This window comes from Puma concolor, chromosome C2 (genome assembly GCF_028749965.1).
Source record: "Puma concolor isolate L17-30 chromosome C2, mPumCon1.1.hap2, whole genome shotgun sequence".
Lineage (NCBI taxonomy): Eukaryota > Metazoa > Chordata > Mammalia > Carnivora > Felidae > Puma > Puma concolor.
The window spans coordinates 68,609,048-68,623,672 of NC_141675.1; the positions used below are offsets into that span (position 1 = coordinate 68,609,048).

The 14,625-nt window shown below is 35.8% G+C and overlaps 1 protein-coding gene and 1 pseudogene across 8 annotated transcripts in view; one reads left to right on the plus strand and one right to left on the minus strand.

The window, feature by feature from the left end:
- The window catches only part of NAALADL2 (N-acetylated alpha-linked acidic dipeptidase like 2), a 1,363,282-nt gene that overhangs the window by 1,185,970 nt on the left and 162,687 nt on the right, over window positions 1-14,625 (plus strand). For all 8 annotated transcript variants that reach the window (XM_086674748.1, XM_086674747.1, XM_086674749.1 and 5 more), the window contains one exon: window positions 934-1,029. In XM_086674748.1, coding sequence (XP_086530874.1) covers window positions 934-1,029 — 96 coding nt within the window. The remainder of the gene's footprint in view (window positions 1-933; window positions 1,030-14,625) is intronic.
- LOC112849368 (NADH dehydrogenase [ubiquinone] 1 alpha subcomplex subunit 12 pseudogene) lies at window positions 10,835-14,122 on the minus strand (annotated as a pseudogene).

Consider the following 14,625-nt stretch of genomic DNA (forward strand, 5'->3'; position numbering starts at 1 on the left):
GGCAGGAAGTCCAAGATCAGGATGCCAACGTGGTTGAATGAGGAGTCTCTTCCAGGTTGCAAACTTCTTGTTCTATCCTCACATGAAGGAAGGGGATAGGGAGTTATGTGGAACCTCTTTTGTAAGGGCACTAATCCCAATTACAAGGATGAAGCCCTCATAAACTAATCACCTCCCCAATGCCCCACCTTCTAATATGAATACTTTAGGGATTAGGATTTCAATATAGGAATTTTAGTTTAGCATAAGTATTTAGACCATAGTAGATTTCAACATTTTCAGTATCCTGTGTCTTCTTACATCCTGAAATATGTCTACATGCGGAAGTACAAAATGACTGGTTTAAGTTTTCCTGATTAATTTCAACCATCTTAACACGAAGGTTCTGATAACAACCAGCATGCTATTATTTTATTGGCAGCATGTAAAGCCATGAAACCAATCTAAGCAAAATATCTTACTATTGCTCTGAAGTGAGTTTTGCAATATTTAAAATATCATGAACACTTTTGCCTGAGCTTTTATAGATGGTAAACATGTTTATCAATAACATTCCATTCTAACAGCCTTAAAACATAAAAATAATATATAAAGCGGTGAAGGAAATTCAGATATGGGTTTTGTCATCAAGGTGTCTTACTCTACATATAAGTCTGCATTTGAAAAAAAGTGGGGGTTCTGCAAAGAACTATCTCTTCTGAATTAAAAAAAAAACGTTTTTTGTAAATACAGCTAAGAGTTATAGAATTCTACTCATTTTAATTTATAAGTATTCTGCAATTAGTTAATTAGATCAGTAGAATGAAGGCCAACAATCAACAGAAACCTTAAAGCAATTTAGAGTCCTTTTGAATCTTTAAAGAAAATCCAATAAGCACTTGAAAAACAAAATCAATGAAGAGTCTTAAATGTTTCTTTTCTGATTTTCCACAGGGTCCAAGTTTTCTCTCTGAGGCCCTTTTCCTTAAACGTGCAACAAAAATTGAAGAAATGGATCCTTTTTTCCACCTTCATGAAACCATTACCAAGGTAGGAGATAAATGCATTCATGAGCTAGTTGAGCAAGTTTTGTTCTTTTTTGTTGATAGATGGAGGAAAGGAAAATAACCAATCAAGAGAAAATTTATACTTTCATTTATAAAATGTATTTGAAAGAAATTTAAGTACCTCATCTTATTTTACTAAGGAGTAAGAATGATAAATGTCTCAGGCAAAATCATAGAAACCAATAACATGATTTGTAATGAAAACCAATCTTTAATAAAACAATTAGGTTTTTTTTTTCTTAATCTGAAAGTAGATTTGTGGTATAATCTCAAGTATACCCCTTGATTAAGGGCAGTATAAAATGCATCTTTGAATTTCTGCATCTTCAAAGTTTTGTGTCAATACTTAAGATATTTGGTTGTTTGTGGTGGTACTTTGTCGTTGCATTAAAAAAATAAAGACTGCATTTATAATCAATGTTTTTACACTATGATGGTCATACCTATATTTTTGCTTAAAACTCTTATCTGTGAGTTTATAATATGGAGAAAATTAAATTGTACAGTATGGAGTAAATGAAGTTAATATTCTGGCATTACCTGACATCATATGAATTTTTACTTTTACCAACTATTTGCTTAATGTGTCATAACTTCTCTTTGGGGGGTTGGAATTTATAGAGAATTTTTGCATTTCAACATTTCAAAAAAGAATCCATATTTATATATGCTTAGTTGAAAGATTGAATCATTCTTAAATCATCTTAGTGAAATTTTACAAGGCTATTTTTCTCCTCTTCATAAACAGAGATGTGATATAATGAACAAACTCAATGAGTGGCAATAGAATGAGCTCAGAATACAGACTATATTCTAGATCTATCATAGCTTTCTTTCTTTCTTTTTTTTTTAAGCTGTGCATTTGTTTTTTCTGAACTTTTGAAATAAGAGGAGTTTGGAGCACATTTTACTTAAAATGCTCCCAAGCTCAAAATATCTGAATCTTAACTACATTTATAATTCTTTGCTTTGCAATTTATTCCTGAGTCTTAATTTAGTTTTGAATGTATCCATCCTTTGATACCCATTTTTATTTGGATGTAGCAATATGGAAATAGCCCCTAAATAATAGGTCCTTGGTATTTAAGATCTTAACTATATGCTTAATACTTATAGGGATGATAGACTGATAGATAAAAAATGATATCTATAGCTATCTATTTAAATTAGTGTATATTTGTATGTGTTTAGATGAGAGTATGTACGTGTGTGTATTTATTCAAGAATTCTGGATATTTAGAGCCTACATTTATTTACTTATTTTTAAGAGAAGCATTAGAGGATTTTAGGGCAATGGAATACTAATATTTTCTCCTTTCTTTTGAGAATTTATTGGATTTTTGTGGAATGGATAATTCTGAGTCCACATTGATATCAGGTATATAACAAGAGGTGTAAACTCACACTGATTCTTACTGCATGATGTCTTGGCCACAGTGCAGTTCCTAGCAGCATATTGGGAAGCAGGGATGGGTCAAGAAGGGAGTAGGAGAACATAGAACATAGCCTGAATATATATATATATATATATATATATAGTCACTACATACTGACATACTATCTATCTATCTATCTATATACTGACTATATATATATATAGTATGTAGTGTGAAACACAGGAAATCAGACACCCTTTGAGAGAATACACAAATTTGTGCACAGACATTACCACAGGTTCTATATTTATTTTCAAATATGTTTCATATGTAGGCAGATATTTAACCCATTAAATGGATTTTAGAAAGAATTCTTTATCTATGAAGAAAGAAAACATGCCTAAGTATACAAGCAAGTGTCCTGTGACATTTTTTATAAAGAAATTTTTATCTAATGTTGATACTGTCTCCCCAGTCATCATGTTTACCTATGGTAGCCACTCATGTTGCAGATCTAGGCCAAGGGAAGAAATTGTGCTTCAGAAGTTCAATCTTAGTTTACCAACAGGAAAACCTGGGAACCATAAAATGAAGTAGTTTATAGATACTTTATTTTAAGGTCAAATTTTTGTTGATCAATAACAAAATAAAAATATAAATATAGTAGGGTTGATCAGAGCACATGAGTAGGAGATATGGAACAGAGGTTTTACTACCATGGTTACCAACTTATTATTTTATTTAGTAAAACTGCATTTTTTTTTATTTAAAAAAAAATTTTTTTTTAACGTTTATTTATTTTTTTGGGACAGAGAGAGACAGAGCATGAACGGGGGAGGGGCAGAGAGAGAGGGAGACACAGAATCGGAAACAGGCTCCAGGCTCTGAGCCATCAGCCCAGAGCCCGACGCGGGGCTCGAACTCACGGACCGCGAGATCGTGACCTGGCTGAAGTCGGGCGCTTAACCGACTGCGCCACCCAGGCGCCCCTGCATTTTATTTTCTACATCAAAAATGAGTACACTCATAACAGCTTTCCTCACTAGGATTCTGTGAGATTAAAAGATGATGCATACATTTTCTCTGAAAATGCAATATGGATATAATTGAGTATAATTATTAATGCATTAAAAAGTACTAGTGCTGATACCTTCAAAGTAGACTCTTACCTGCTTTTTCTGAATTTAGTTTTTCCTTTAAGGAAAAAAAAATAAGTTAGATATGAAAGCATACAATTTAATTAATTAAGTTCTGAGAATACACTAGTAAGTTAGTGTACAAATAGAATATAAAATTTAATTTGTGTAAGATTGAGGTCTTTAGAATATTTTGTTTCAATAAGAATAATAGTGGTATTAGTGTGATATTACAGAAATAGCAACGGACATTGAATAAAAATACCCAGCTTGGTATAAATTCTGTCAATCTGAATTATGAAAAAATGATGTGAAATAGGAAAAACACTTTGTAAAATGATAAAACACAGTTACTGATATTATATCAATTTTAAAACATTTTTAAGAAATCCATCATAATTAAAATATTGAAGATACTATATTCCTATTTCTCCCCATAAAAATTTGAATTGGATACACAGCACTATAACAAAATCACATATTTATTTTTCTAATAAATAAATGTAATAATATACATCTAAGACAAATGTGCATGTAATGCAATCTGTTATCTTTTCTGAGTGAGTAACTGCAGTCTAGACCTTTGTTATAGATCACAAATATGATTTCTATAAAATTAAATTACAATTTCTAAGTATTAAAAAGTTAATAATCTATCATTGGTGTTTTTTGGATTTAAAAAAATGAAAATAAATAGATGGCACTAATATGTGGGGTAGGAGCTATGAGTCCTAGTAGGTAGTTTCCCAATGTTGTCCTGTAGTTCTTTAAAAAACTGTTTGTATTTTTTTTACAAAGTTTGACTTTATCTTGGCATTTGTCTTTTTGATATAAAGCATGGAACCTAAGAAAGTAATGAATGAGGCTCAATATTGATGCTAAAAGGTATAATTCATCATTGCCTCAATGACAGGTGATGCAGGATAAAGTCAAAGGACAACACATACTGCACTGATGTTGAAGATGTTTTCTTATCTTCTATAATTATCTTTAAAAATAGAGTTTGTTTTTTTTAATTATCACGGAAGCCAAACTAATTTCTCTAAGACTACACATGAATGAAATACCAATATAAATTTTAGCTGCTTAATCCTTTAATAAGTGAATAAAAATCTCCATGGATTTATGTTTTGAAATAGGCTTATTTCTCCTTCTGTACCTAGGAATTTTGTAGTCATGTTTCTAAATCTTCAACATTTAGCTCATAAATTGTTATTAGTTATCTAAGTATTCTTGTAGCCTATTATAAGCCAAGGATGAAGCAAAATACTTGAAAAAATTAATACATGGGAGCAGGTACAGGGAGTAAACAAGTAAGCAAATCACTTAATATAACACACTAAAAAAGGTGATAGTAATATGACCAAGTTATGATAAGAAAGTATGTATGGTAGTATGTAGTATGGTAGTATGGTAGTATGTGAGAAATGATCGTTTGTATTTTGAATAACAGAAGACAGATTTAAGAGACATGTTTAGGTTTGAATAACAGGATATATGATTTACTGTATATGGGAAATGAAGCAAAGTGAAGAGTAAAGGAAACTTTGAATAGCTCCATCTTAGGCAAAGTTGATATTATTGAATTGACCAAATTAAAAGTTGGTTTGAAGAAAGTGATAGAGTTTGCCATTGGACATGTGGAATTTTGGATATTTAGGGCATCTAGACAAATATGTCACGGAAGCAGTTGGATACATGAGGTTGGGGCTCAGAAAGAAATGGAATCCAATGTGCATTAGCTGATGCAATAACCACTTGTCACATGTGGATTTAAATTAAAAATAAATTAAATAAAACTAGAATTTAGTTTCCTTGATATCATTAACCACAATTCACGTGGTTAGTGACCACATATGGCCAATAGTTACTGCATGGGATCACACAGATTATAGAATATTTTCATCATTGCCAATGGTGCAGATGATGTTACCCTACAATATTCATGCAGAGCAGCAAGAAATACAAGGAAAGGACAAAACACCCAAGGTAGAATGGTTTATGGAATCCACAGGACAAGATATATTCTAAGAAGGAGGAACAGTTCAAGAGCATATTCTCCATAACCTCACACCATTAAGATGGCTACTATTAAAAACAAAACAAAATAAAAAATACCAAGTAATGACAAGTATGAATTTTAGGATTGCTTGTTCTAGTTTCGAGAAGAATGCTGGTGCAATTTTGATTGGGATTGCATTGAATGTGTAGATAGCTTTGGGTAGTATTGACATTTTGACAATATTTATTCTTCCAATCCATGAGCAGGGAATGTCTTTCCATTTCTTTAAATCTTCTTCAATTACCTTCATAAGCTTTCTATAGTTTTCAGCATACAGATCCTTTACATCTTTGGTTAGATTCATTCCTAGGTATTTTATGCTTCTTGGTGCAATTGTGAATGGGATCAGTTTCTTTATTTGTCTTTCTGTTGCTTCATTGTTAGTGTATAAGAATGCAACTGATTTCTGTACATTGATTTTGTATCCTGCCACTTTGCTGAATTCATGTATTAGTTCTAGCAGACTTTTGGTGGAGTCTATCGGATTTTCCATGTATAATATCATGTCATCTGCAAAAAGCGAAAGCTTGACTTCATCTTTGCCAATTTGGATGCCTTTGATTTCCTTTTGTTGTCTGATTGCTAATGCTAGAACTTCCAGCACTGTGTTAAACAACAGCAGTGAGAGTGGGCATCCCTGTCGTGTTAAAGCTCTCAGTTTTTCCCCATTGAGGATGATGTTAGCTGTGGGCTTTTCATAAATGGCTTTTATGATCTTTAAGTATGTTCCTTCTATCCCGACTTTCTCAAGGGTTTTTATTAAGAAAGGGTGCTGGATTTTGTCAAAGGCCTTTTCTGCATCGATTGACAGGATCATATGGTTTTTCTCTTTTTTTTTTTTGTTAATGTGATGTATCACGTTGATTGATTTGCGAATGTTGAACCAGCCCTGCATCCCAGGAATGAATCCCACTTGATCATGGTGAATAATTCTTTTTTTTTTTTTTTTTTTTTTTTAATTTTTTTTTTTCAACGTTTATTTATTTTTGGGACAGAGAGAGGCAGAGCATGAACGGGGGAGGGGCAGAGAGAGAGGGAGACACAGAATCGGAAACAGGCTCCAGGCTCTGAGCCATCAGCCCAGAGCCCGACGCGGGGCTCGAACTCACGGACCGCGAGATCGTGACCTGGCTGAAGTCGGACGCTTAACCGACTGCGCCACCCAGGCGCCCCGTGAATAATTCTTTTTATATGCCGTTGAATTCGATTTGCTAGTATCTTATTGAGAATTTTTGCATCCATATTCATCAGGGATATTGGCCTGTAGTTCTCTTTTTTTACTGGGTCTCTGTCTGGTTTAGGAATCAAAGTAATACTGGCTTCATAGAATGAGTCTGGAAGTTTTCCTTCCCTTTCTATTTCTTGGAATAGCTTGAGAAGGATAGGTATTATCTCTGCTTTAAACGTCTGGTAGAACTCCCCTGGGAAGCCATCTGGTCCTGGACTCTTATTTGTTGGGAGATTTTTGATAACCAATTCAATTTCTTCACTGGTGATGGGTCTGTTCAAGCTTTCTATTTCCTCCTGATTGAGTTTTGGAAGAGTGTGGGTGTTCAGGAATTTGTCCATTTCTTCCAGGTTGTCCAATTTGTTGGCATATAATTTTTCATAGTATTCCCTGATAATTGTTTGTATCTCTGAGGGATTGGTTGTAATAATTCCATTTTCATTCATGATTTTATCTATTTGGGTCATCTCCCGTTTCTTTTTGAGAAGCCTGGCTAGAGGTTTGTCAATTTTGTTTATTTTTTCAAAAAACCAACTCTTGGTTTCGTTGATCTGCTCTACAGTTTTTTTAGATTCTATATTGTTTATTTCTGCTCTGATCTTTATTATTTCTCTTCTTCTGCTGGGTTTAGGCTGCCTTTGCTGTTCTGCTTCTATTTCCTTTAGGTGTGCTGTTAGATTTTGTATTTGGGATTTTTCTTGTTTCTTGAGATAGGCCTGGATTGCAATGTATTTTCCTCTCAGGACTGCCTTCGCTGCGTCCCAAAGCGTTTGGATTGTTGTATTTTCATTTTCGTTTGTTTCCATATATTTTTTAATTTCTTCTCTAATTGCCTGGTTGACCCACTCATTCGTTAGTAGGGTGTTCTTTAACCTCCATGCTTTTGGAGGTTTTCCAGACTTTTTTCTGTGGTTGATTTCAAGCTTCATAGCATTGTGGTCTGAAAGTATGCATGGTATGATTTCAATTCTTGTAAACTTATGAAGGGCTGTTTTGTGACCCAGTATATGATCTATCTTGGAGAATGTTCCATGTGCACTCGAGAAGAAAGTATATTCTGTTGCTTTGGGATGCAGAGTTCTAAATATATCTGTCAAGTCCATCTGATCCAATGTCTCATTCAGGGCCCTTGTTTCTTTATTGACCGTGTGTCTAGATGATCTATCCATTTCTGTAAGTGGGGTGTTAAAGTCCCCTGCAATTACCACATTCTTCTCAATAAGGTTGCTTATGTTTATGAGTAATTGTTTTATATATTTGGGCGCTCCGGTATTCGGCGCATAGACATTTATAATTGTTAGCTCTTCCTGATGGATAGACCCTGTCACTATTATATAATGTCCTTCTTCATCTCTTGTTACAGCCTTTAATTTAAAGTCTAGTTTGTCTGATAGAAGTATGGCTACTCCAGCTTTCTTTTGGCTTCCAGTAGCATGATAAATAGTTCTCCATCCCCTCACTCTCAATCTAAAGGTGTCCTCAGGTCTAAAATGAGTCTCTTGTAGACAGCAAATAGATGGGTCTTGTTTTTTTATCCATTCTGATACCCTATGTCTTTTGGTTGGCGCATTTAATCCATTTACATTCAGTGTTATTATAGAAGGATATGGGTTTAGAGTCATTGTGATGTCTGTAGGTTTTATGCTTGTAGTGATGTCTCTGGTACTTTGTCTCACAGGGTCCCCCTTAGGATCTCTTGTAGGGCTGGTTTAGTGGTGACAAATTCCTTCAGTTTTTGTTTGTTTGGGAAGACCTTTATCTCTCCTTCGATTCTAAATGACAGACTTGCTGGATAAAGGATTCTCGGCTGCATATTTTTTCTGTCTAGCACACTGAAAATCTCGTGCCAATTCTTTCTGGCCTGCCAAGTTTCAAAAGAGAGATCAGTCACGAGTCTTATAGGTCTCCCTTTATATGTGAGGGCACGTTTACCCCTTGCTGCTTTCAGAAGTTTCTCTTTATCCTTGTATTTTGCCAGTTTCACTATGATATGTCGTGCAGAAGATCGATTCAAGTTACGTCTGAACGGAGTTCTCTGTGCCTCTTGCATTTCAATGCCTTTTTCCTTCCCCAGTTCAGGGAAGTTCTCAGCTATTATTTCTTCAAGTACCCCTTCAGCACCTTTCCCTCTCTCTTCCTCCTCTGGGATACCAATGATGCGTATATTATTTCTTTTTAGTGTATCACTTAGTTCTCTAATTTTCCCCTCATACTCCTGGATTTTTTTATCTCTCTTTTTCTCAGCTTCCTCTTTTTCCATAACTTTATCTTCTAGTTCACCTATTCTCTCCTCTGCCTCTTCAATCCGAGCCGTGGTGGTTTCCATTTTGTTATGCATTTCGTTTAAAGCGTTTTTCAGCTCCTCGTGACTGTTCCTTAGTCCCTTGATCTCTGTAGCAAGAGATTCTCTGCTGTCAGCTATACTGTTTTCAAGCCCAGCGATTAATTTTATGACTATTATTCTAAATTCACTTTCTGTTATATTATTTAAATCCTTTTTGATCAGCTCATTAGCTGTTGTTATTTCCTGGAGATTCTTCTGAGGGGAATTCTTCCGCTTGGTCATTTTGGATAGTCCCTGGCGTGGTGAGGACCTGCAGGGCACTTCCCCTGTGCTGTGGTGTATAACTGGAGTTGGTGGGCGGAGCCGCAGTCAGACCTGATGTCTGCCCCCAGCCCACCGCTGTGTCCACAGTCAGACTGGTGTGTGCCTTCTCTTCCCCTCTCCTAGGTGCGGGATTCACTGTGGGGTGGGGTGGCCTGTCTGGGCTACTTGCACACTGCCAGGCTTGTGATGCTGGGGATCTGGCGTCTTAGCTGGGGTGGGTAGGCAAGTTGCACAGGGGCAGGAGGGGCAGGCTTAGCTTGCTTCTCCTTAGGTGATCCACTTCAGGAGGGGCCCTGTGGCAGCAGGAGTGAGTCAGATCCGCTGCCGGAGGTTTGGCTCCGCAGAAGCGCAGGGTTGGGTGTTTGCGCGGAGCGAGCAAGTTCCCTGGCAGGAACTGGTTCTCTTTGGGATTTTGGCTGGGGGATGGGCGGGGGAGATGGCGCTGGCGAGCGCCTTTGTTCCCCACCAAACTGAGCTCTGTCGTCCGGGGGCTCAGCAGCTCTCCTTCCCTTTGTCCTCCAGCCTTCCCGCTTTCTGAGCAGAGCTGTTAACTTATGACCTCCCAGCCGCTAAGTCGCGCTTGCTGTCGGAACATAGTCTGTCAGGCCCCTCCGCTTTTTGCAAGCCAGACTCGGGGGCTCTGCTTGGCCGGTGAGCCGCCCCTCCGCCCCGGCTCCCTCCCGCCAGTCCGTGGAGCGCGCACCACCTCGCCGCCCTTCCTACCCTCTTCCGTGGGCCTCTCGTCTGCGCTTGGCTCCGGCGACTCCGTTCTGCTAATCCTCTGGCGGTTTTCTGGGTTATTTAGGCAGGTGTAGGTGGAATCTAAGTGATCAGCAGGACGCGCGGTGAGCCCAGCGTCCTCCTACGCCGCCATCTTCCCTCTCCCGATTACTATATTTTTAAACAAAACAAAACAGGGGCACCTGGGTGGTTCAGTCAGTTAAGTGTCCAACTCTTGGTATTGGCTCAGGTCATGATCTGATGGTTGGTATGTTCAAGCCCCACATTGGGCTCCAGGCTGAGTGTGGAGCCTGCTTGGGATTCTCAGTCTGCCCCCTCCCCACTCGCTAAAAAATACATTAAAAAAACAACAACAAATCAAAAATAAACAAAGCAAAACACTTTAGCTATGCTGAGAAGGAAAGGACATTTAAAATCAAGTGTCAGTATATACCATTTGGGGAAGCAGAAAAAAGCTGCTATCACATTATTAGATTAATAGTATTTTTCCTCTGGAACCCCAAATGTGCTCTCTCTCTCTCCATCCATATAGAATATTTTATTATATATTTTTTATATTTTTATTATATATGTTATAATATTTATTTTTTTAAGCAAATATTTTTAATCAAGTTAATAGTAAGTAGTAAAAGTGCAATTGCGGGAAGAACCCATACTTTACATGTTTAAATTATTTTCCATTGTCTTCACTTGTAAGGTATTGAAGGTAGAACCCACTCTTGAATCTTCTTTCTGGTAATAGAATAAGGTACACATTGTTCTGGAGTGCCACTCACACTGTACTTATGGTTTATCCAAATGAATTTACAAGCAGTAGGCAGTTTTGTTGTTGGAGGGTCATTGGTCATAGTGTGAAGCCAATGATGCCATTTGGGGGCACCATGCTTCCATCCATATCCCAAACAAAAAATGTGTTTTTGCCACTCAGTTTCAGTAGGATATATAACCCATTTTTGACGGCCAAAAAAACTGCTTGTTGTCTTTATAGCATTGGTTTCCATATTTGTCTTCCCCCACTAATGTACCAAGCCTCATATCATTTGCCCTGAAGAAAATTCGTAGATAGCTGCAGAGGCCGCCCTGGACACTGACCTCCTGCAGCCTGTGTTTCAGGACCTACAAGAACTCTATCTTGTCCCTCTATATTATATTTTTAAAGCTCTGAGTATAAAAAGTAAATCCAGGAAAACAAAAAGTACTTTATACTTGTGGTTCCATAGAAACTAGCAAATGACCTAATTTTGCTTGTGAGTTTCCTCAAGAAATACCAATTTATTAGTCATTTCATTGTTTTTCCCACCTAATTTAAGAAAAAAATATTTCTTTATCTTTAATTATTACAGGATATGCAATATTAATATGTTTTTAATATAGGGGTTTTAAAAATATTGTTCTTAAATGTATATACATATCTTCCTTTTCTTATATAATGTCAAAATAGAGATCTTTTATAAAATTATTTGGATATTGCAATATTCCAAAAAGAAAATAGTAGGGATAATATAGTATTTATTCCCATTATTTATGTGGAGAAAGTGTCACAGAGAGATTAAAATTGATGAATAAGGCAGTACTTGTATAAAGCCCGGAAGTCAAGGCTAGTAATTCTTATATAGTTTGTATTCTAATAATGTAGTTATATTTGCCCTTACTTATACTATAAATTTTAACTCAATTTTGTAGTGATATGAGTAAAGGCTGATAGTGGTGTCTTCAATGATGAAAAACATTTAAATAATTTTAATTTTTAACCATTTCAGTTAATATTAGTTACATTTAGAAATGATTAACCAGGATCACTTTGATTAATGGAGTTATATTCTGGTCATTTATTTTAAACACATGATTTGTGAAATATGAATCTGCAATTATTTTAAATGTCATTATTGAATTATGGTTGCACCAGGTGTTATGATACTAATATTCTTAAAGCATGGTAGCTGAAAACAAGCCACTAAAACAATCTATTCATTTTGTAACTATAGAATAGAAAGGCAGACTAAAATACAGAATGATTTTATTTCTCTTTAGCTGTCATCCTAAGCTATAGCTTAAAAATTATAGCTTAGTAGCATTGTGTAAAGTAAGAGAAAAAGGAAGAGACCAAATATCTTTTATTCAGTTTCCTGAATTCCAAAGTCATGCTGTATTCATGAGCTAATAGAATTTCTGGTAGAGATCTTTACATGTTTAAAAACCTGGCTATGATTTCTAATCTAAATGAACAAATCTGAGTGTCTTCCAAGTATCTTTAATATTAATATACTTTTTGGATAAAATATGAGAATATTGTATTGTACTTAACAAAATAAATGTAATGATATTCTTTAATCTTGTTTGTACATTTGAGGTTATTCTGAAGCTATGGATTTAAAGCTCCTGTTTTTATTTTTAAAAATACTTTGAAATTTTTTTCCTGCTATATCAAATTATTGTTAGTAGATGCAAGAGGTCTCCATAGGGATCTACACTATGTTTCATGACATGAGCTAAGTCAGAAAATATCCCAAATATGTATTTTCAATACAGAGATTGTATGTTGTAATAAAGAATGTTGGTTGGAGCTACTCAAGGGAGATGATGGGATATTAAAACCAACCTCCTATGCTTTGAAAAGGAAATATGATAGGTATATATTTTCTTCATAAATGTATAATTAAACTCAATATCTTCATTTACTGAAATTGGAAATGGTGCTGACTATATTTTCTCTTGCCTAGAGAGGTTTGGTTTATTGTTTTTCATTATATAGCACAAATATTATAGTTTCTAAAGGCATGCCTTAAACTATCAGTTTCTCTTTTTTGTTTTTGTTTTTATTACTCAAAAGCAAGTTACTACACAATACAAACCTGTCAAAATTTGACTCCCTTTTAAAGAGAGGTTAATCATCAAAGTAGATATTTTGTTACATCATATTGAAAGATAGGCATATTACTGCATATACTTATTACTGCATATTAAGATAAGTAGAGATCCTGTTACTCTCTAACCATACTTTTTTCTGTCATATGTACGTAAAGACTGATTTTAACGTGTATTTATTATAGAGTATAAGTATGCTAGTGATACAAATCAGGATAGGAAGGTCTATGATCACCTATAAATAATATGACAAACTTTAAAGACACAGTCAGCCTATTTCATAAAGTTTTCATATTTGGGGACACCTGGGTGGCTCAGTTAGTTGAGCATCTGACTTCGGCTCAGGTCATGATCTCACAGTTTGCAGGTTTGAGCCCTGCATCGTGCTCTGTGCTGACAGCTCAGAGCCTGAAGCCTGCTTTGGATTCTGTGTCTCCCTGTCTCTGACCCTTCCCTGCTCATGCTCTGTCTGTCTTTGCCTCTCAACAATAAATAAATGTTAAAGAAAAAAAAGAGAAAGTTTTCATATCTAATTCAGGAAATAGTAGCCTCATCCCATAAAGTAACATTTTTAAAAAATTTTGTATGAGCTAAATATATCCTTCTTATTTCTGGTATCTGTCAATAAGTTGAAAGTGAATTTTAATGTTAATTTATTCATTTGCCCCTCACGAATGAAACAAGAGATTCTTTGTTGTTTCATAACATTTTCAGATAATATCATCCTTGAAATGATGTAGAAGTACAGAGACAAGGGGCAGAGTAGTCAAAGGATAACAGATTAACTCTGGATAGGCAGGTCAAATGTCCTTCCAAACACTGCTGTAAATAAAGCCTCTGTACAATGAAAAGATTTAAATACTCCAGGGAATAACCACTTGTTAAAAAAATCAAATGTAGCACAACAAACCAGAAGTATCTGGGCAGTCTTTTGGAGTCTATTACAATGGACTTTGGTCATAATGCTTACATGTCCTCGGGACAGTGCCCACTGTCCCCATGGGTGACTGTAATCAAAGATCCCCTTACACACAAACAGATCACACACATATGCACTCATTATGTGATATGATACAGATTTTCAGTGCCAGTCACTCTCAGTGTTCCCCACTTGTCTTCTCTTCCAGGAAAGCTGAATGTCATCCTGTTTGTTTTTTTGTTGGTTGGTTTTTGAGTTTATTTTTTGTTTTGAAAGAGAGAGAACTGAAAGGGCAGAGAGACAGGGAGAGAGAATCTCAAGCAGGCTTCACAATGTCAGTGCAGAGCCTGATGAGGGGCTCAAACTCACGAATTATAAGATCATGATCTGAGCCAAAACCAAGAGTTGGATGCTTAACTGACTGAGCCACCCAGGCACCCCTGTTTGTTTGTTTGTTTGTTTGTTTGTTTGTTTGTTTGTTTAAATAATCTTTGGACCTGTATATTCTGCTAATGATGAGACACAGAAAATATTTTAAAATTGCAGGGTTTTTTTTTTTTGGCACTTAGTAGTCACCATTTGAATTATGCAATGTCTTTCAGAGTTCATAGTAATTGGTGTTTTAGGATAGAATGAAGTATTCC